Source organism: Nyctereutes procyonoides, unplaced genomic scaffold (assembly GCF_905146905.1).
Source record: "Nyctereutes procyonoides isolate TBG_1078 unplaced genomic scaffold, NYPRO_anot_genome, whole genome shotgun sequence".
Lineage (NCBI taxonomy): Eukaryota > Metazoa > Chordata > Mammalia > Carnivora > Canidae > Nyctereutes > Nyctereutes procyonoides.
In genome coordinates this window covers 18,441,215-18,461,644 of record NW_026575030.1, presented here as the reverse complement: position 1 = coordinate 18,461,644, position 20,430 = coordinate 18,441,215, and the positions used below count along the sequence as shown (strand labels likewise).

Sequence of the window (20,430 nt, the reverse complement as noted above, 5' to 3'; positions counted from 1 at the left end):
AGAGAGAAAGAGAGAGAGAGACAGAGATACAGGCAGAGGGAGAAGCAGGGTAGGCTCCATGCCCTGGGCTGAAGGCAGCGCTAAACCGCTGAGCCACCCGGGCTGCCCTCTATCTAACTGTCTGTCTGTCTATCTATCTATCTATCTATCTATCTATCCATCCATTTTATTGATTTGTTCATGGGAGAGAGAGAGAGAGAGGCAGAGACAGAGGCAGAGGGAAAGCAGGCTCCCTGCAAGCAGCCCGATGTGGAACTCGATCCCAGGACCCCAGGATCATGACCTGAGCTGAAGGCAGATGCTCAACCGCTGAGCCACCCAGGGATCCCTGGAGTAGCTTTTAGTTTAGGACTAATTTGATCCTGCTACTGAAGCAACACCCATCTAAATGCTCTTCCTGATTCCTTGTAACTAAGTTGGTAGGAAGAGGTACTCTTCTCAGCTCTGTGTGAGCCACGATGAGTTTTTCCTCTTATTCCTTTTGGATGGTGCTTTCCCTGGCCTCAGTAGTTTCCTCACACACGTGCACTGATCAGTACTCAGCTAAAGACTTGAGGGGACCATCTTGGATATTTTCCATGTTCTTTCCCTGTGAGAATCTGCCCTGCAAATTTGCCTACTTCCATGTCTCCCCAGACTTCTAACTTCATCTCCCCAATTGAGAGTGACTGTTGGGTTCCCTGCAGGATTGGGCTATGCCTTTCACATTGAGTTAACAATAGCGGATCTTTTCTGCAGGGAAAGAGGTTGGGCTTGCTCTTCTTCCAGTGTTTTATAGCAGTAGGTTATGGCGCTTGTGAATAACTGCCACCTCAATCCTTTTGATTTGATGAACTGGTTTTACCATGGTAGAATGACTTTGGTAGTATGTTTCATACCTGTAGAGTGAGAAGCAGTTTTTGTTAAATTGCTCACAGGGTGGTATGATAATGTGTGTTTTGGAGATGTTGGACCAGATATCTCTAAGACTTCATTTTCAAGATGGTACTGACTCCTTGTGTGTGTGTGTGTGTGTGTGTGTGTGTGTGTGTCTGTGTAAAATATGTATCACATATACATGTCATATTATTGTGTATGTTACATATAACATTAACATAGGTAATATGTAACAGTTTATACACAATATGTATGACATGTATATGTAATCAATGCTTTGTGTTTTATTTCTGTAGAAATCCCACTCAGCCATGATCCCCAACCATAGGGCTTACCAGAAGGTACAAAATCTTTCAGTACTGGTGCAGGAAGCATCAGTATTTTTTATTGGTCATTTTGTTGATGATATAAATCAAGATATTTCAGTACTTTTATATATGAGATTTGTTTAAAATTCTGCAGTTGGTTTTACTTAATTATTAATTCATGTCATGTAAACATTAAATAGCTATTGCTGTCTTAGCACAAAATCTTCCTTACATCATTTATTCAACAAATGCTTTTTGAGTGTCTATTGTGTCAGACCTTTGCTACACACTGGATAGATGAGTAGGAGGATGGAATCTGGAATGAGAGAAGTAATCTTCCCACTGTATTCTGTGGAGATAATCCTAGTCTAAAGTAGTGGCTGTTTGGTCTCAGACATTTTTATAATCTTGAAAATTATTGTGAACTGTAAAGAGCTTTTGTTTATGTGAGTTATATCTGTTGATACTATATTAATTAGAACTGATATGTCTTTAAGCATATTAACTCAGTGTTAATAAACGCTAACAGTAATAAGCTTATTGCAGATTAATGATATTCTTCTGAAAAATATCTAAGACATTGTTTTATATTTTGCAAATCCCTTTATTTTTTATTTTTTTTGCTTTTTTTTTTTTTTTGCAAATCCCTTTAATGTGTGGCTGAATGTCTAATATTTCAAGTCCGTATCCTTTTTTAATACTGGAAATTTGTCAGCTCAGTTTTCTCCTAGACATCATGGGTAGTCAGACAATTAGAAGATTGCTTAGTGCACTTAGAATCAGAATGGGGGAGTGATCTCTAATAGGGGTACCCCCTCTTTAGGAATTGACTGTTGGCCAAGGATTACCATTCATGTAAAAGGTTCTCAGTAAATATTTGTTTAATGATTAATTTAATAATTATGGAGAGGTTTTGGCGTTGGTTTCACTGCTGGTACTCCTTCACTGTTCAAGCAAGCAATAAATTTGAGTTATGTGAAGCACTTTTAGCTCAAAATGGTTAAACTAATTTGATCTCTGAGTCTGGGGAATGAAAAGGGAAGATTCTGTAGTAGTTTCTCACAGAACTTAAATTGTTTTATACGAAGACTATCGCTAATGTAAGTTAATTGATGAAATATGCCAGGTTTTGTGATAGATTGTATCATAAGAACTAGCACACTATTGAAAATGTCATCAGAACCAGCTAGCAGTTTAGGGAGTACTTACGTATCAGTTGAACTTTGATACACGTATCACGACAAAGTCTTACACTATAAAGTTATATAGTCTTTTGAGATACAATAGAATTCCTTAATATTTGTTCTTCTTCCTCTCAGTTATCTTCATCTGTTTTGAAGCACAAGACCTATCAAACCACTGTAGATATGGACAAAGAAGAAAGGAAGACTATCAACCAGGGCCAAGAAGATGAAATGGTAACTGGTTTTTATAATTTATTTGTCAAGTATGAATAATTTATTATTATTTCTATAATATTATTCCAAGGAACTAGAAAACTATATAAAACAACAACAAAACACTAAATCAATGTGCTTTCCTCGCCCTGTGTTTTTTTGAATGGGGATTATGTAATGTTTCTATTTGCTGGTTTTAGTATAATTCCTGTTTGACTTGTGAACTGTAATACTTAGAGGAGTATGCTTTTTTATTTGATAATTGAAGCAGTTAGCTAATGCTTTAAATATAATCGCAAATGTAAGATTTGTAATTTTGATTTATAAAAGAGGTTTAAAATAAGTTTAGGGGTGCTGGGGTAACACAGTCGGTAAAGCATCTGCCTTTGGCTTAGGTCATGATCCCAAGGTCCCGGGATCAAGCCCTGCATCAGGCTCCCTGCTCAGAGGGGTGCTTGCATCTCTTTCTCCCTCTGCTGTTCCCCCTGTGTGTGCTCGCTCTCTATCAAATAAATAAATAAAATCTTAAAAAAAATCAGCTTAATAAAAAAACAACTTTATTTTTTTTATTTTTTTTATTTTTTTTTGAAAAAAACAGCTTTAAAGCTCTTTGTAGTAGCGGGGAGATAAGGTTGTTAGGGAAAATGGAAGACACCCCATTAAATGTGAATTTCAGATAATCAAGGAATAAGTTTTTTTTAAAGATTTGATTTATTTATTCATGAGGTTGATTTATTTATTCATGAGGAACACACAGAGAGAGGCAGAGACACAGGCAGAGAGAGAAGCAGGCTCCATGCGGGGAGCCTGATGTGGGACTTGATTCCAGGACTCTGGGATCATGCCCTGAGCCAAAGGCAGATACTCAACTACTGAGCCACCCAGGTGCTCCAAGGAATAATTTTTTTTGTATAAACATGTCTCATATGTTGCTAGGCTAAACAAGAATATTTTGCTAAATTTTTTATTGAAAATTTAACTAGGCCCCCTGCATTTTCACTTGCTAAATTTGGCAACTGTTGTTAGGTTATGGTAGTGGAGGGGCTAAAAAACAACTGGAATATTTTGGTTCGGGAGGTCAAATTTGATCAGTCACGGTGGTATTGAGACATTTAGTTAATCGTTTGGGAGAAAAATAAATTTAAAACTTAACTTCATCTAAATACAGTGTGATATTATGGTTTATGTCCTGACACAGAAATAAGACAGTGGATGGGCAGCCCGGGTGGCCCAGCGGTTTAGCACCGCCTTCAGCCCAGGGCATGATCCTGGAGACCTGGGATCGAGTCCCACGTCGGGCTCCCTGCATGGAGCCTGCTTCTCCCTCTGCCTGTGTCTCTGCCTCTGTCTCTCTCTCGCTCTGTGTGTGTCTCTCATGAATAAATAAATAAAATCTTAAAAAAAAATTCTAAAAAAAAGAAATAAGACAATGGAAAAACTAGTGAAATTCTGATAAAAACTAGGTGTAGTTAATAGTAATCGACATTGGTACATCTCTTGATGTTGACAAGTGTACTAAGTTTACCAAGGGTAAAACCAGAGGAAGGGTATACAGGAACTCTTATTAATGTTTTTGTAACTTTTCTGCAAATCTAAAATCATTCCAAAATTAAGTTTATTTAAAAAAAAAAACAACTACCTTTTATATGACAAGACAGTTAATACTCATTGGGAAAACAACAAACTTTGGCATTTTGCACTGCTATCATTTGATATTTAATTTTATGATCACCATGTCCATGCAGGAAATTTATGGCTATAATTTGTGTCGCTGGAAGCTTGCTGTAGTTTCTCTAGGAGTGGTTTGCACTGGTGGCTTTCTCCTCCTCCTCCTCTACTGGATGCCCGAATGGCGGGTGAAGGCGACCTGTATTAGAGCTGCAGTTAGAGACTGTGAAGTGGTGCTGCTGAGGACTACTGTAAGTCTATGTATTTATTGGAAGTTGATTATTCGAGGAGTAAAATAATGCTTTTGTGTACTTGTTTCAAAATAATATATGAGGAGAATAGCACTGCTAGGATATAATTTAGGAATAGTAATCCTAAAAGCATTTGTGTTCTAAGTAAGTATTATCATAGTGATTAGAATATAAAGGATTCTTAAAGATGATTGTATCAACCTCTTCCTTTTAAAATTCTTGATGTACCCAGAGATTAAATGCTTGTCTGTCAAAGTCACCAGCCAGTTTAAGGGGTGTATCAGGCAGCTCACTGGACCAGCTGCCCTTCTATGTGATGCTGCTGCTTCCCCGGTTTTTTTTTTTTTTTAATCTTGATTGGAAGGATTTTATCAGAGGCTTTAATTTTTGGTCTCAGTACATTGAGGGGTAAATTAAGAAATTACACTCATCTTTCTTGGGATATTAGTGAAGTATGTCATAAAATGGGGAGCAATGGAAAGCACTTCATGATATTCATGTTTATAACAAATTTATACATCTTTAAGAAGTGGTTTAAAAAGTGGTTTAACATTTAGTGAGTAGGAAGTTAGGAATCAAGAATATGTAAAGAATGGGAATTAAATATATATAGGCAGTAATGTAACATACATAATTGATTTTTTATCCCTTTCTCTCTTACAAGGATGAATTCAGAATGTGGTTTTGTGCAAAAATTCGCTTTCTGTCTCTGGAAACTCGCCCATTTTTGAGTCCAAAATCTATGGCCAGTAAAGTTTCAAATGGCCACACTGTTCATCTAACTGAAAATTTAGCTGAAGAAAATAGGCATGAGATAAGTAAATATTCACAGACTCAACCACACCAGGTATTGTGATTTTAGTGTCAAAGAAACTTTATTTTTGTTTGGGGATAAATTCATATACATATAAAATTCTTATTACTATAAATAACACAGTTTAGGTACTATTAGAAGAAGAAGACTGCATTTGTATGTGATCACTTTAACTTTATTTTTTTATTTATTTTTTTTTTGATCACTTTAATGGGTAAATAGATTTGTGTTGGTAAACTTGATCATTAATAAGTGATGATGCCTTTTTTTTCTTTCTTTTTTTTGTGGGGGTGATGATGGTTTTTGATGTAACATTTATGTGTGTGTCCCACAGATCCGTTATTTCACCCACCACAGTGTAAAATACTTCTGGAATGATACCCTTCACAATTTTGATTTTTTAAAGTAAGTATTTTTCTTTTGTTTGGATTATATTATGAATACCTTGAAAATGTTCCAGATAAAGAATTCATTGTAGTGTTAACATAAAATTGAAGCGGTATTTATTACATAACTTTTATTCACTTATTAAGTCCCTGGTACTTATTAACCATTTTAGGATAAATCCTACTTTTAACCTGTACCTTGGCAAAATCACATAAAAGTTTGAAATAGTTCATGTTAGACAGTATGGTTCTCCACATCCACTGAATCTGAGTTCTTTTTGTGGGTTCATTTCAAGGTGAATTTTGAGTATACTTCAGAATATCTGAATTCTGTCAGAATATCTGAATTCTGATTTCCCAAATTGATGACAGTTCCATCTATTTGTCCTTGAGGGATGGAGTAACAGATAAACAGAAATTTAACTTGTGGATAAAGATTCAGATGTTGTTAAAAGTGTTAAGCTTTGAGTAGGACAAATTGGAGAAATCCCTTAAAATTTATTTTTTATGAAAGCCTCAAGTTATATAAGTACTAGATTAATTAGGATTCTATTTTTATTGCTATTGTTAAAGTGATTATTATAAAAACTTATGATGTATTATTATTACTTGAGTGCTGAAGGAATTCTTAATATTAGCAATACAAAGAGAATCACCGTATGAACATTTAAAATATTCATGCGTGGATTTTTTTCTCAGACACTAAAGAATTGGAATATTCTGGAATAGCCTTGGGCATTTCCACATGTCTAGTTCTGAAGACCATTCCTAGTTAAGAACTATTGCCTTGTAGGACACGGCCAGTGAGCTGCCATTTTGTTTTTTTTAAAAAAAATACTTGGAGTTGATCCTGCTGCTTTTGGAGAAGTCATCAACTTCAGTGGGAAAAAAAAAGTCAAACCTTATTTGCCTCGTGGCATTTATTTTTAATTTTTATTTATTTATGATAGTCACAGAGAGAGAGAGAGAGAGAGAGAGAGAGAGAGAGAGAGAGAGAGGCAGAGACATAGGCAGAGGGAGAAGCAGGCTCCATGCACCGGGAGCCCGACGTGGGATTCGATCCCGGGTCTCCAGGATCGCGCCCTGGGCCAAAGGCAGGCGCCAAACCGCTGCGCCACCCAGGGATCCCCTGCCTCGTGGCATTTTCCAGCTATTGAAACTTGTAGAATTTAAACTTATCCCAATGATGGCAGTTAGTTATGGAGCTTAGTTTTTCTATCTGAACAAAAGTAGAAAAGGATTGGAGTTAAATGATGTGTAAGATCTTCAGAGTTTTGTGACTACAGTATCTCAGTTAAAATAAGCATAATTAAGACATTTTGGGGGAGAGGTATATCTGTTGGTTGAATCCAACTCAAAATTGTTAGATTTTAGAGAATACCTGTGATCCATATAAATTCTGTACTTCTGGGTTTGTAATAGAACAGGAACAGATTTGGATTGTTGGTTTTATAGAAAGACAAATCAATGAATAGGATTTCTAACATGAAGCTTAAAAAATTGAAGAAGGGGAAAACTATATTAGTCATACTTTACCTTTAATTTTATTAACTTATTAGCTCTTACAGTTTTGGTAAAACCTTAATGGATAATAATATTATATAAACTTGAGCATTTAGAGCCATCTTATGTGATAGATAACATTGGATAATATAGAATTTGGCACATTTGAGACTTAGAAGTTTCATTATTGTTTATCTTAGGAGTTTGAGATTTAAAAATTCTCATTCATTATCTCAGTTTTTGTTAAGGGTTTCTGTTTGTGAGGAAGTCACAATTTAAAATCAGGATATAGAAAAATGAGGCATTAAGACATTTGGATATTTTAAACTTTGTTTAAAGTAAAAACTTTGGATTTATTTAGGGGACTGGATGAAGGTGTTTCTTGTACGTCAATTTATGAAAAGCATAGTGCAGGACTGACAAAGGGGATGCATGCCTACAGGTAATTTTTATCCAACTAAAGTTAGATCTATTATCAAAATTTCTAAATAAAGTAGTATATATAGTTCACCCTTTTACCATATAGTTGTACATATTAACAGGTATTTAAATATTATAGACATAGTAGTTGACAACTTACTGATTTTATTTGGGTAAGACTGTCTTTGAGTTTAAGAATTACGGAAATGTTGACGCTGGAGTTTTGAAGTTGATGTCCCTAAAAATATACCATATTTCATCAATTCTAAGTTGCACATTTTTCCACATTTTAACATCTCTAAAGGGGAGATGTTTCATACAGTGGGTGGTGTGTCATCCTTTACTTGAGAGCATTTTTATCTTGATGGCACATAAAATAATGGATATGGCTTATAATTGATAGGATCTTAGATTTTCTGAAATGTATTGGGAATTGTAAGCATGAACTTAAAATTTACCATAATGAATAATTGTTAGTTGGAGTGCATATTCTTTTTAATCATGTTATTATTTGCTGTGGCATAAAAATATACCAGTGTATTACATAGTTTGAGTATAAATGCCTCAAATTAAATTAGCAGTTTTCTTCTATTCTAATAGCATGTTTTTTCAACAGGTTAGGAGATAAAAAATTAATTCATTCAGACTTATACTTCATAAAAGGCAAGAGTTACGCATTACTCTGTCGTATAGAAAGTACTTCCAGGAGTCTGAGTGGAAGGATTTAAACAACTTTTTGAAAGCATTTTTTAAAAAGTCAAATGTACACTGTTTTTGAAATAAAACGTTCTCAATACAGTATTGTACAGTATTGAAAAATAGTACAGGACCCCTCAAATATATTTATTTAGTCTCTTGCAAAAATTAATTGCAATTCAAAATTTTTGAGGTCTGCTATATTCAAGGATGGAAAAAAAAGTGTTTGCAGCCATGGTTATTATAGATTAGTGGGAAAGATAACTTGTCACATAAGGAGATAGGAGGCAGAATGAAATGTGTAGTTTTCCAGTATTGACTACTTTGATTTAAATAGTGTAGGTAGAAAATTAAATTGTAGAAGACAAGTATGTAGAAACATGAATGTTTAAGCTCCAGATTTAAGAGCAATCTGTGGTTTGAACCTTATCTAATGAAATGCCATCCATATATTATACTATTATAATATAATATAATGTAACACTATTATTATGTTTTCCTGTTATAGAAAATTGCTTTATGGAGTAAATGAAATTACTGTGAAAGTGCCTTCTGTTTGTAAGCTTCTAATTAAGGAGGTAAGACAACATTTGTGATCAATAGAGTTGTCAATTTGAAAAGAGCCCCGATTGGGGCAGCCCAGGTGGCTCAGCGGTTTAGCGGGTGGCTCAGTGGTTTAGCGCCTGCCTTTGGCCCAGGGCGTGATCCTGGAGACCCGGGATCGAATCCCACGTCGGGCTCCCTGCATGGGGCCTGCTTCTCCCTCTGCCTGTGTCTCTGCCTCTCTCTCTGTGTGTCTTTCATGAATAAATAAATAAAGCTTTAAAAAAAAGAAAAAAGAGCCATGATTTAAGTAATAAGATATTTTTGGTTTTCTGTTTCTTAGTTTCTCCCTCACTCTTTTTTCTTTTCTTTCTTTCTTTTTTTTTTTTTAAACTGGAAGGTAGGGGATCCCTGGGCGGCCCAGCAGTTTAGCACCGCCTTCAGCCCAGGGTATGATCCTGGAGTCTCGGGTTCGAGCCCCACGTCGGGCTCCCCGCATGGAGCCTCTGCCTGTGTCTCTGCCTCTCTCTCTCTCTCTGTGTCTTTCATGAATAAATAAATAAAATCTTTAAAAAAACCCTGGAAGGTAAAAGTAGTAACTCTGGTAGAGAAATAATTTGGGGGCATAAATTACCATTTTAATTAATTACTTATTTTGCTTTTCTTATCTGTACATTTTTTTTTAAAGATTTTATTTATTTATTCATGAGAATACACAGAGAGGAGAGAGAGAGAGGCAGAGACACAGGCAGAGGGAGAAGCAGGCTTCACGCAGGGAGCCTGACGTGGAACTTGATCCAGGGTCTCCAGGATCACACCCTGGGCTGCAGGTGGCGCTAAACAGCTGAGCCACTGGGGCTGCCCTGTACATTTTTTTTTTTTTAACTCAGTACGTTGCACATGTAAATCTTGCCCTATTTTATAGATGTATACACCTGTTTTTTTTTTCTTTGATTTTTAAACAGTTTATCATATTTATTCTTCATGTGGTATTTTATGGTGTATTTTTTGGGAACTAGACATTATACCGTAAGTTTGGAATACAAAACATGACCTGATGATAGACATTGAGGAATTGTACTTTATCCTGGGAAGGAAATGGGTCAATGATTATTGTAGTCACTGCCCAGTTACAGGTGCCATTTAGGAGATGTGAATAAAAGTTAAACATATTAAGGAACGAAGTAAGGATTTTGCCTGGCAGAGTTAGGCTCTCTGGTCTTCCTTTTGGTTTTTGGCTAAAGATCAGGAGTTGAGTGAATACTTACAGTAGTGCTACAGAATGTTTTCCCTAAGTTCCTGAGAGTAACCATATAATGTTGCTTGAGAACGTATCAAAGTGTTGTGATTAGGAATTAGAAAGCCTTGTTTATAATATAATTCCATCAGTAACTAGCTTTGATCATTAGAAAATCTTTCTGCTGCTCTTTTATAAGTTGGAGTAAGTCCTTTCAAATTATCTCATTTAATTTTGAATAAAATGGGACTAAATATGAGAAAGTGCTTTGAAAATATACAAGCATCACTTTAAGACATTTGGGGGAAGTTGTTAATGAAATAGAATACTATGAAAACAAAGTCCATTGCCAGGATTCCCTTATCTCCTTTAGGTTTTAATTCTTAATTATTTCCTTAGAGAATGCAAAACAGTGTAACTTATCTAATATTTGTCTTCCCTGTAGATTCCAGTGAACCTTTGACTTAAAGGAAAATTGGTATTTGGAGTTCATAATAAGTAAACATTTGTTCCATTTAATTAAGGATTTTATATCCTTTAGTATCCCAGTAATTATTGGAAGTAAATGTACTTTTATTGCTGAAGTAGAATGAAGAATAGTTAAATAGACATATTTTAGCTATTTCTGGCTGAATCTCTATTTGGATTTGGTATGGATCTAAATGGATGCAAATCATTTAAATTAAGCTTCTTTAACCAAATTATAGTAGGTTGATTATAAAAAAGTTCTATGCTAATATCTTGCCCTACTCTTTCAGTAGTACGTGTTGCCCTAGGTATCAGAGTACAGTACAGAGGGTATCCTCAAATATCTTGTTAATTATTTCTTAAATGAAAAGATGGAACATCTGTATTGTTATAAAGACCTCATTCATTTTGACTTAAAAATCTTGTTTTTTAGGTTCTCAACCCATTTTACATTTTCCAGCTCTTCAGTGTTATACTATGGAGCACTGATGAATACTATTATTATGCTCTGGCCATTGTGATTATGTCTATAGTGTCAATTGTAAGCTCTCTCTATTCCATTAGAAAGGTAAGTCCAATTTATTAACAGCTTTCACATTGTGTATTTTGTAGTATTATGTAAGGTGTGTATGATCGTATTTGGTACAAAGTAATACTTAATATAGTTATTTTTTTGTTATATGAATATGTACTCCTTTCCCTCTTTTTTCGAGAATGGGGAAGGCAAGTGCTTTTTAGAGTTAGACTACCACTGGACTGGTTAGAGGGCATAGGGATCTATACATGCTTATCACAAGCTGGAATACTGGAAGAGTTATTGCACTCTTTTCAGGACTTTCATTAAAGTGCTAATCCTCGAATAATCTTTGAATCTTTTCGTCTTGACATTTTTAACGGCAAAGTAATATGCATTTGCCATATTAACTTCCCTTATTTTATATCACATTTGCTTTTTAATATCTTGAAGAATAGGCTTATATTAAGTAGTTTTTACATTTTTTTTAAATTTCAGCAATATATTATGTTGCATGACATGGTTGCAGCTCACAGTACTGTGAGAGTTTCAGTTTGCAGAGTGAATGAAGGTAAGTACTTAAGGTAACTCTTGGAAAAATAAACCAAGTAAGATACCCATTAAGCACTAATGACTAAAGCAAGACCAATGTATTATACATATACATTCGTTTTTTTAAAAAAGATTTCATATATTTACTTGCACACGTTCACAAGTTGGGGGAAGGGCAGAGGGAAAGGGAAATGAACTCACTGAGCTGGCAGCCGCACCCGGGCTCTGTCCCAGGACTCTGAGTCGAAGTCAGATGCTTGACTGACTTGAGCCAACCAGATGCCACCTTGTACATTCATTTTTTAAGAAATAAAAATAAGTATTTGGATTTGTACTCCTCTGACGTTTCAGATTCATTCCTGTAAAATTGTATTTTTCTTATTCTACTATGTGACAAGTACTGTGGTAGGCTCTGGAGATGCAGTGGTTACCAATATGGACACAGTGCTTGTCATCACTGATCTTCAGTCCAGTTGGAAAGGCAGATGATAACTAGCAACAAGAAAGTGTGACAAATGCTATCTATGGAGGGGTCAGGAGATTTAGATATTAGAGCTCATTTACTGTAGGTATCAGGGATGGCTATTGGGAAAAATATTTTTAAGTGGTTGAATTAGGTAAGAGGTCGGTGAAGGGGAGGGGTGAAAGAGGGAGAGGAGAGGGTTCTAAGTGCTCAGTCTGCTGGAAATGAAAGGTAGCTCAGTCATTGTAATAAGAGAAAGGAATTCAGTGTGGCAGGTGTAGCAACTAGATGATGGCCATCTAAGGCACATTAAGGAATTTGGTCTCATTCCAAAAGGCAATGGAAAGCCATTAAAGGGTTTTTAAGCAGGCTAGTAATCTGATGTTTGCCTTTTTGCAAAAATCATTCTTGCTGTGTGTTTAGATCAACTTTTTTAATTAAATCAACTTAAAAAAAAGATTTTATTTATTCATGAGAGACACAGAGAGAGAGAGAGAGAGAGAGAGAAAGAGACAGAGACAGAGACAGAGACAGACAGATATAGACAGAGACACAGGCAGAGGGAGAAGCAAGCTCCATGCAGGGAGTCCAATGTGGGTGGAACTCAATCCTGTGACCCTGGAATCATGCCCTGAGCTGAAGGCACTCAACCACTGAGCCACCCAGGTGTCCCTTTAGATGGGTTTAGAGGAGAATAATGTTGAAGACCTGAAATGGATCAAGATATGAGGGTTGTGGAGATGGAGAGAAACAGGATTGGGCTGAAAGATACTTAAATGTGGCCATCGGACAGGATTTAGCAATTCATCGGATGCGAGGTGTTAGAGCAGTGTCAGGCTCTGAGGGATGGACATGGGTGCCATTTAATTAAATTAGGAACACTGGAGGAGAAGCAGTACTGTAGGAAAGGATAACATTTTAGATATGTTAGTTCATCTGGTGCAGTATTGAAGGAAGTGTAAAGGACATAAAGAGACGGCACAGCAGCATGGGCCTTGGAGGTAGTAGCTATAGTAGCTGTTTTGATTAATTGAGAATACCAAATCAGCCTCCAGTCCCTCCGCTCAGTACACTACATCTGAGCATAAACACTGTTTGGCCTGGCAGGTGATTCCTTCCTTGTGCTTCCTGGTCACTTGCAGCTTTAGTGGGGAGTATCTATCTTCTCCTTTGGTGCTCATCCACTTCCTGCTCTGCAGAAGACACTGGGGATGCTAGGACATTGCATCTAATGTGTGTCTTCCTTACCTCCTTTGTAAAGGCTGCCAAGTCATTGGTATTTTGTTTCTTGGTATACCTGAGAGGAGGAGACTTTCAAGTGGCATTAAAGCTTTGAAAGAGTCGAGTTTATTTAAAAATGAAAATTATTATGCCGACTATGTGCTTAATATCACTACAATTCTTTAGAAGTTGTTTCCTCATAGCTTAGGGAAGGAAGAGTTTTGTCTTACAGACTAACATCACAAACAATAGTTTTCTCTTTACTTGTCTTTGTTTACAAACTAGCAGATCTCTTTTCTTTTTTTTTTTTTTTCAGATCTCTTTTCTGAGCATAGTAATAAAACCTCAGGGAGGGAAGGAATTCAGAGTCTAAATGTAAGGCAGTCTTAACAAAAACCTCCTTTTACTTGGAAAGATCTTTTAAAAGATCTTTAGATCTTTTTAGAAAGATCTAAAAGTGTTTAGCTAAACTGAATGTAATGCACAAGTTTCTGTTTTTAAATGTACAAATTTCTAAGGAAATAATGATCTAGATAAATGTTTAATTTATTTTGTAAATTTATTTAAAATAGATGTAAAATATTAGGACTATTTTAGGAATGTTGAAGGCATTGAAATGTTAGGAGTCGTAAATAGTGGCAGTGAGAAAAAGAATAGTGTAAAAAATTGCTGTTAAAAAAAGTGCACTGGGGCACCTGGGTGGCTCGGTTGGTTAAGCATTTGCCACTAGCTCAGGTCATGATCTTGGGGTCCTGGGATCGAACCCTGCTTGGGGCTCCCTGCTAAGTGGGGAGCCTGCTTCTCCTCCCTCTGCCCCCTCCTTGCCCATGTCCACATGCTCTCTATCTCAAATAAATAAATAAAATTTAAAAAAAAGAAAGTACACTAAAATTTTCAATGCTTTCTACTGTTTCCAAGGAGTTGGAGAAATTTGAGCTTATTTAACTGTTGCAGGGAATATCCTGTGTGGACTCACTGTCTGTTTTTCTAAGAGGCTGCTTGGTCAGAGGGGACTTGGCATCACTTGTGTGTGTGTAGCTGGCGTCCTATCAGGAGACAAACTACCTGACATACTTAAACACTATGCGTTGTTAGCCTAAGCCATAATAATCTTTTTTTGTCTTACTTTCATGTATTGAGATTGTCCTGTTTAACTACATTATATATTTAACTTAGTATTGAGGTGAGGTGACCTTTTATTTACTGCAGATCTTTTATTTACTGTATTTTTATTTCAAGTTAAGGGATATACAGACTTCTCTTTTTCTTTCTTTAAATCCAGAAATAGAAGAGATCTTTTCTACAGACCTTGTGCCAGGAGATGTTATGGTCATTCCATTGAACGGGACAGTCATGCCTTGTGATGCGGTTCTTATTAATGGTACTTGCATTGTAAATGAAAGCATGTTAACAGGTAAACTAAATGAGTAACAATCAGATCAGTTGTTTATGATATTAGGATTAAGTAGTTACTGATTAAACTAATTTAAAAAACTGTCTTGTATCTATAACTATAAAACTGTATTATTTGTATTCTCAGAATGTCATGGATAACGAAGATACTTTTTTTTTTCTTTTTGAAGGGACCAAGTTTCTCATTATACTCAGTTGTGATACTAAATCATTATGCTGGTGTCCACTGTATCTTTTGGCATACTACTTTTGCTATGAAGGGAGTATTTTAGTCAGGGAAGAGGAAATAAATTCTTTGCCTACAGAGGATGGCAGCATATTTACTTCCCTATTTGATGTGTAAAAAGTGGGAATAAAGATTTTTTATTTTGCTTAAACTGGGGGGAAGTAGACTATGAAATGACTTCCTTTTGGAAATTCCTAATCTGAAGGTAGAACTTGATATCTTTTTATCACATTTTCTTTATTTTTTGTCAGAGTTAATCTGGAAGGAAGTGATTGCCATATGTTTTCAAACTGCTAGGAGTTTTGTCTTAAAACAGTCACACAAATATTCTCACATACTTGTTATCTTTGAAACGAGATGTGAATGCTTAATATTGAAAAGAATTTGGCAGTTTGTTGTTGTTTGAGAGAACTACCATATTCTGTATTTACTCTCTTTCCTAGATGGCTTTTGTCTTCTGTGTGTGTATGTATGTATGGTGGAGGTTAGGAGTAGGTCCTCACATCTTTGTGTGCTTGAGGTTGCAGAGTGCTTTTCTTTTCAGTTCAGTTTTTGGGGACAAGTGAACAGATGTTGGGGCTGTAGCAACTACTTGATATTTTTATCGGAAACTGGACAAAATGATTTCCAGATTATTACTTTAACTCACAGCTCACTTCCAGGAATTAGTATGGGAGACAAGACAATGTGTTTGGGCAAGGAAATTGGTAGAAAGAAAGCTAATTGAATAAGCTTTGTTATCCACATATGAGAACTCTTAGGAACTGTTGAAACAGTATGATAACATCTAGGTTATTTAACAATTCAAGATTTGTGTGTTTGATAATGATTTCTGTGCTTTAATTTATGATTTTTTTAATTTTAAAGGTGAGAGTGTTCCAGTGACAAAGACTAATTTGCCAAATCCTTCAGTGGACATAAAAGGAATGGGAGATGAATTCTATAGTCCAGAAATACATAAACGACACACTTTGTTTTGTGGGACTACTGTAATTCAAACTCGTTTCTACACTGGAGAACTTGTCAAGGCTGTAGTAGTTAGAACAGGTATAAAACATTTCATTTCTTCTTGCATGGTTAGCATATTTGATGTATACTGAATGTTTGAAAAACAATTCTGTTTTTGGGATAATTCTCATTTTCTTACAAAAATACAGTCATTTTCTTCTTTAAATTTTTAAAAGGATTTAGCACTTCCAAAGGACAGCTTGTTCGCTCTATACTATATCCCAAACCAACTGATTTTAAACTCTACAGAGATGCCTACTTGTTTCTACTGTGTCTTGTGGCAGTGGCTGGCATTGGGTTTATCTACACTATTATCAATAGCATTTTAAATAAGGTATGTAAATGGAACTTTTAATAAGGGTTGAGTCTTAATGATGGCATGTGGCTTCTGAGGATTTGAAATGTGGCTAATGAGAATGAAGAGCTAAACTTTTGATCTAACTTAAATTAGCTATATGAGACTTATTTTATAATGTACAAATATAGAACATTTTCATCATAGCAGAAAGTTCTTTGGGACAGCTCTGGGCTAGGTGGTCTTTTTCTTGCTCTCTGTGACCTAAAAAAGGGAGGGGCAACTACATACTCACCAAAAACTTTATTTTCTCTTAACTTCTGGAATATACAGTTATTTGTGATTACTTACTCGAAGATTCTTCTAAGAGACCTTGTCAGATTTCTTTTCTGTCCCCTTTAGAGATGGGCATAATATGGTGCTTGTACTAATAAGAGTATCTGCAGACGTTTATTGAACTTTGAAGTGTGTAGCCTGTGACACATGTAGAGCTCTTCAAAAGAAAATTTCCTTTATTATTTACTTATTTTTAAATATTTATTTATTCATGAAAGATAGAAAAAGAGACACAGAGACACAGGCAGAGGGAGAAGCAGCCTCCATGCAAGGAGCCTGATGTGGGACTCGATCCCACGATCCGGATTCAGGCCCTGAGCCAAAGGCAGATGCTCAACCGCTGAGCCACTCAGGTGTCCCGAAAATTTCCTTTAAAAATAGTTTTCATTCCACAGTCCATTGACAACTCACTGAACTTACTGTTTTCTGAAGGGAAAAGAATTGTAAATGGTTGATGGATATAACTATATACACACTTATAAAATTGAAAACAGTTTATGGATTCTTCATTGGAGAAATACCCACATTGTATTATTAAACATTTGATAGGGGGAGGGATCTGACATTTATTTTTCTGTTAATTGTAGGTAGAAATTGGGGTAATAATTATTGAATCTCTGGATATCATTACCATTACTGTGCCTCCTGCACTTCCTGCTGCGATGACTGCTGGTATTGTGTATGCCCAAAGAAGATTGAAAAAAATTGGTATTTTCTGTATTAGTCCCCAAAGGATAAATATCTGTGGACAGCTGAATCTTGTTTGCTTTGACAAGGTTGGTTCAGTTTCATAATCATTCTCAAAGGTTACTTCTGTAGCTTTTAAATATTTAGATTGAGGTTTTCTGAATGTGTTCTCTATCAGCCAATTTGCACACATTATTTAATGTTCCTCTAATACTCCTTTTTTCAACTTTCTTGGCACATGCATCATTTTTGTATATTTCTTCTCACTGCTTTTTCAGTTTTTAATGCTTAGATATTGCTTATTTGCTCAAATCTGCAATTGTCTAATCATTCACATCCAGAATTATGCCTTAGAGTAGTAGTAAAGACTTATTTGATCTTTCATGTTTTTAACAGAGTAAGCGCCATACAGATGTATTTACTGGAATTTTATTGGTATATCCGCTTAGTTGAAAGTTTGTTGTATGATTTTATTGAATATGATTCAAATTATGAAGGTCACTGATGACAAATGATGTACCTGTGTGCAATGTTCCTTGCTTCTTAAACAAAGGGTTTTCCTTCCTTCTCCTGGAATTAGTTTTCTTAAAAGTTTTATTTTGAGAATTAAACATTGGCCAGAAAACCTCCCATCAAGCTCTACTTGGTAACCAATATGATAGATATGTGATTTTTTTGCATTTTCATTATTGAGGGAAAAAAACGTGAGGTTTTTTTTTTTGGTCCTGTCCTGGGGTCTGTAGCTGGCTTAGTTGGTAGAGTGTGCGACTCTCGATCTTGGGGTTTGAGTTCAAGCCCCATGTTGGGTGTACAGATTACTTTAAAAAAATAATTATATCCCATGACTACATTTCATACTTCTCTGTTTAGAAAATTTCGCTTATGCCTTTTGGGGAGATACCACTATTAAAACTTTTCAGCAGTCACAAAAGTGGAGAAAAGATACAAGTATGAAAAGTCCTCACTCAGCTTTAAGACGTAGGCATTTTGTCAGTCTTACTTTAACTGCTTCCTTCATTTTGAAGGCGGCAGCGTCAGACATGCTTTCACTCCATGTACCTCTGTTTTATCTCTAGAAGATTACTGCAATACCATTATCTTACTCCACTTAACAAAATTAACAATTCTTTAGTATTATCTAATACCCAGTTCATATTCAGATTTCCATGTATTTCACAAAAAGTGTCTCAAATTTTGCAATTTGTTTTTTCTGTCAGAAACCAAATAACGATTGCATTGGTTACAAATTGACGATAGCAGTTGCTTTTTTTGCCCTTTGTCCCGAATCATCTTATTGAAGAAACCAGGTCATTTGCATCCTGGATTTAGCCATTTGCTTCCTCCTGATATCATTTAACTTTTTACTCTTCTCTTTTTGGCTCCTTCTGTCCTGCTGTCTCCTTCCTAGGTAGGCCTTTATTGATTGATAGGTTAATTGGTGTATTGCTCGACTGTTTTTTTTCATAATACAAACACATAAACATATGGTTCTATAAGTATGTTCCTCCTGCCTGTAGAGGAACCATAATGGAAGAAATGTTTTGCACCCTTTCCCTAACTTTAATTATTTCCTGGAAGTTATTCCTTATCAATATACAGAGATCTTACTAGTTTCCTTTGTTGACAGCTGTATCCTATTTTATTATGTATATGTAGCATAACTTTTTGTGATTTCTGTTTTTTGGAGGCATTATTCATACTTTGTACATGTGTGCTTTTTTTTTTTAAAGACTGGAACTCTTACTGAAGATGGTTTAGATCTTTGGGGGATTCAACGAGTGGAAAATACACGGTAAATATTAGCTAGATTTGATATTTATTACTTCTTAGATGTCTTAATATATGAAACATTAAAACATATAGAAAGTAATATGACAGCTGTGTACCCAACACCAAGATTAAGCCGTTGACCTTTTGCCATAATTGTTTCAGGTCTCGTTTAAGAGATTTAAATATCGCAGATAGTGCTAAAGTCTTAATCTGTTCCTACCATCATTCTGAAGTTGTGTTCTATTATCTTTGTATGTTTTTATATTTTTTCTACATCTGTCTGTAAACAAGACCTATCTGTAAATAAACATGTGACTGATATATTGTACATGTGTTTTTGCTGCTTTCATAATCTTAAGTATTGTGTAGTATTCCATGATGGGATTAAACCATAATATATATTCTAGGGAGCAGTTTTATTTTTTCCTTCATGTCCCCTTCCAATTGTTATACACATCTTGTGAGCATGTGATTGGGTTTCAGTAAACTAGCTACTTAAAGATGTCGGTGCTGGGTTATATAGCACCTGCATGGCTACAGGTTTAGTAGGGACTGCCTAGTTACTAAGTGATACCGCCCTGTAAGTGATTGTCAGACTTCTCATTTTTGCCACATGGATAGATTCAAAACGGTCTTTCATTGTGGCTCTTGCAGTTCCCTCGTTACTTGGTAAGCTGATCTTACTTTCACATTTTAGGAAGGATTGTTATTTAACATTCTTCTGTATATTGTCAGTTTATATACTGACACAATTTTTGGTTGTATTCGTAGTTTTTATTTTGTTCAGGTGGTAATCTTTTTCACTACTATGCATTGCAAAAATATTCCAACGGTGTGTCTCGTCTTTATGTTTTTGTTATCTTTTAATGGCTTAGTAGTTGTGTTTGTGTCATTTTTTTTTTCCTTTCAGAAGTCTGTGGGATTTAGGGTTTACAGTTGGAGAGAATATTGTGTGGTTCATGTGATTTCAGAGTTGTTATATCTTAGCCAATAGAATGTCACATTGTGATCTTATGTCTTCCTCCTAATGCATCCTGCCTTCAGTTCCGTTTCATCTTATATTTTATAGTTACACATCGCAGCTTTCTTTGGTCTAATGTTTGCCGAGTGTGTAGTGTAGTCTTTTCCATCGCTTTACTTTTTAATCTTTCTGTGCCGTTGTGCTCACATTTGTAATTTCAGTTATATTGGAAATTATTTCTGCCATTCTTCACTCCAGTACACACACACATTTTCTCAATTTCTCTTCCATATTTTCACACATTTTCTCAGAATTTATGCATTTTAATCTTTTACTGCTTGTCCTTAAATTATTAGTGATCATATTTAGAGTCTAAAGTTCATGGGTGTTTTTATTGGGTTTCTAAACCCCCAGGAA

The 20,430-nt window shown here is 35.5% G+C and overlaps 1 protein-coding gene across 6 annotated transcripts in view; it reads left to right on the top strand.

Annotated features, from left to right (window-relative positions):
- Nucleotides 1–20,430, top strand: part of ATP13A3 (ATPase 13A3) — an 89,657-nt gene that overhangs the window by 19,210 nt on the left and 50,017 nt on the right. For 5 of the 6 annotated variants that reach the window (XM_055316091.1, XM_055316086.1, XM_055316088.1 and 2 more), the window contains exons 2-14: nucleotides 2,504–2,602; nucleotides 4,327–4,500; nucleotides 5,165–5,347; nucleotides 5,649–5,719; nucleotides 7,565–7,645; nucleotides 8,828–8,897; nucleotides 11,001–11,135; nucleotides 11,580–11,652; nucleotides 14,600–14,731; nucleotides 15,824–16,003; nucleotides 16,141–16,298; nucleotides 17,183–17,371; nucleotides 19,013–19,074. In XM_055316091.1, the coding sequence (XP_055172066.1) occupies nucleotides 2,552–2,602; nucleotides 4,327–4,500; nucleotides 5,165–5,347; nucleotides 5,649–5,719; nucleotides 7,565–7,645; nucleotides 8,828–8,897; nucleotides 11,001–11,135; nucleotides 11,580–11,652; nucleotides 14,600–14,731; nucleotides 15,824–16,003; nucleotides 16,141–16,298; nucleotides 17,183–17,371; nucleotides 19,013–19,074 (1,559 nt within the window). In that variant the 5' untranslated portion in view covers nucleotides 2,504–2,551. The remainder of the gene's footprint in view (nucleotides 1–2,503; nucleotides 2,603–4,326; nucleotides 4,501–5,164; nucleotides 5,348–5,648; nucleotides 5,720–7,564; nucleotides 7,646–8,827; nucleotides 8,898–11,000; nucleotides 11,136–11,579; nucleotides 11,653–14,599; nucleotides 14,732–15,823; nucleotides 16,004–16,140; nucleotides 16,299–17,182; nucleotides 17,372–19,012; nucleotides 19,075–20,430) is intronic. The other variant, XM_055316090.1, reaches the window with a different exon arrangement.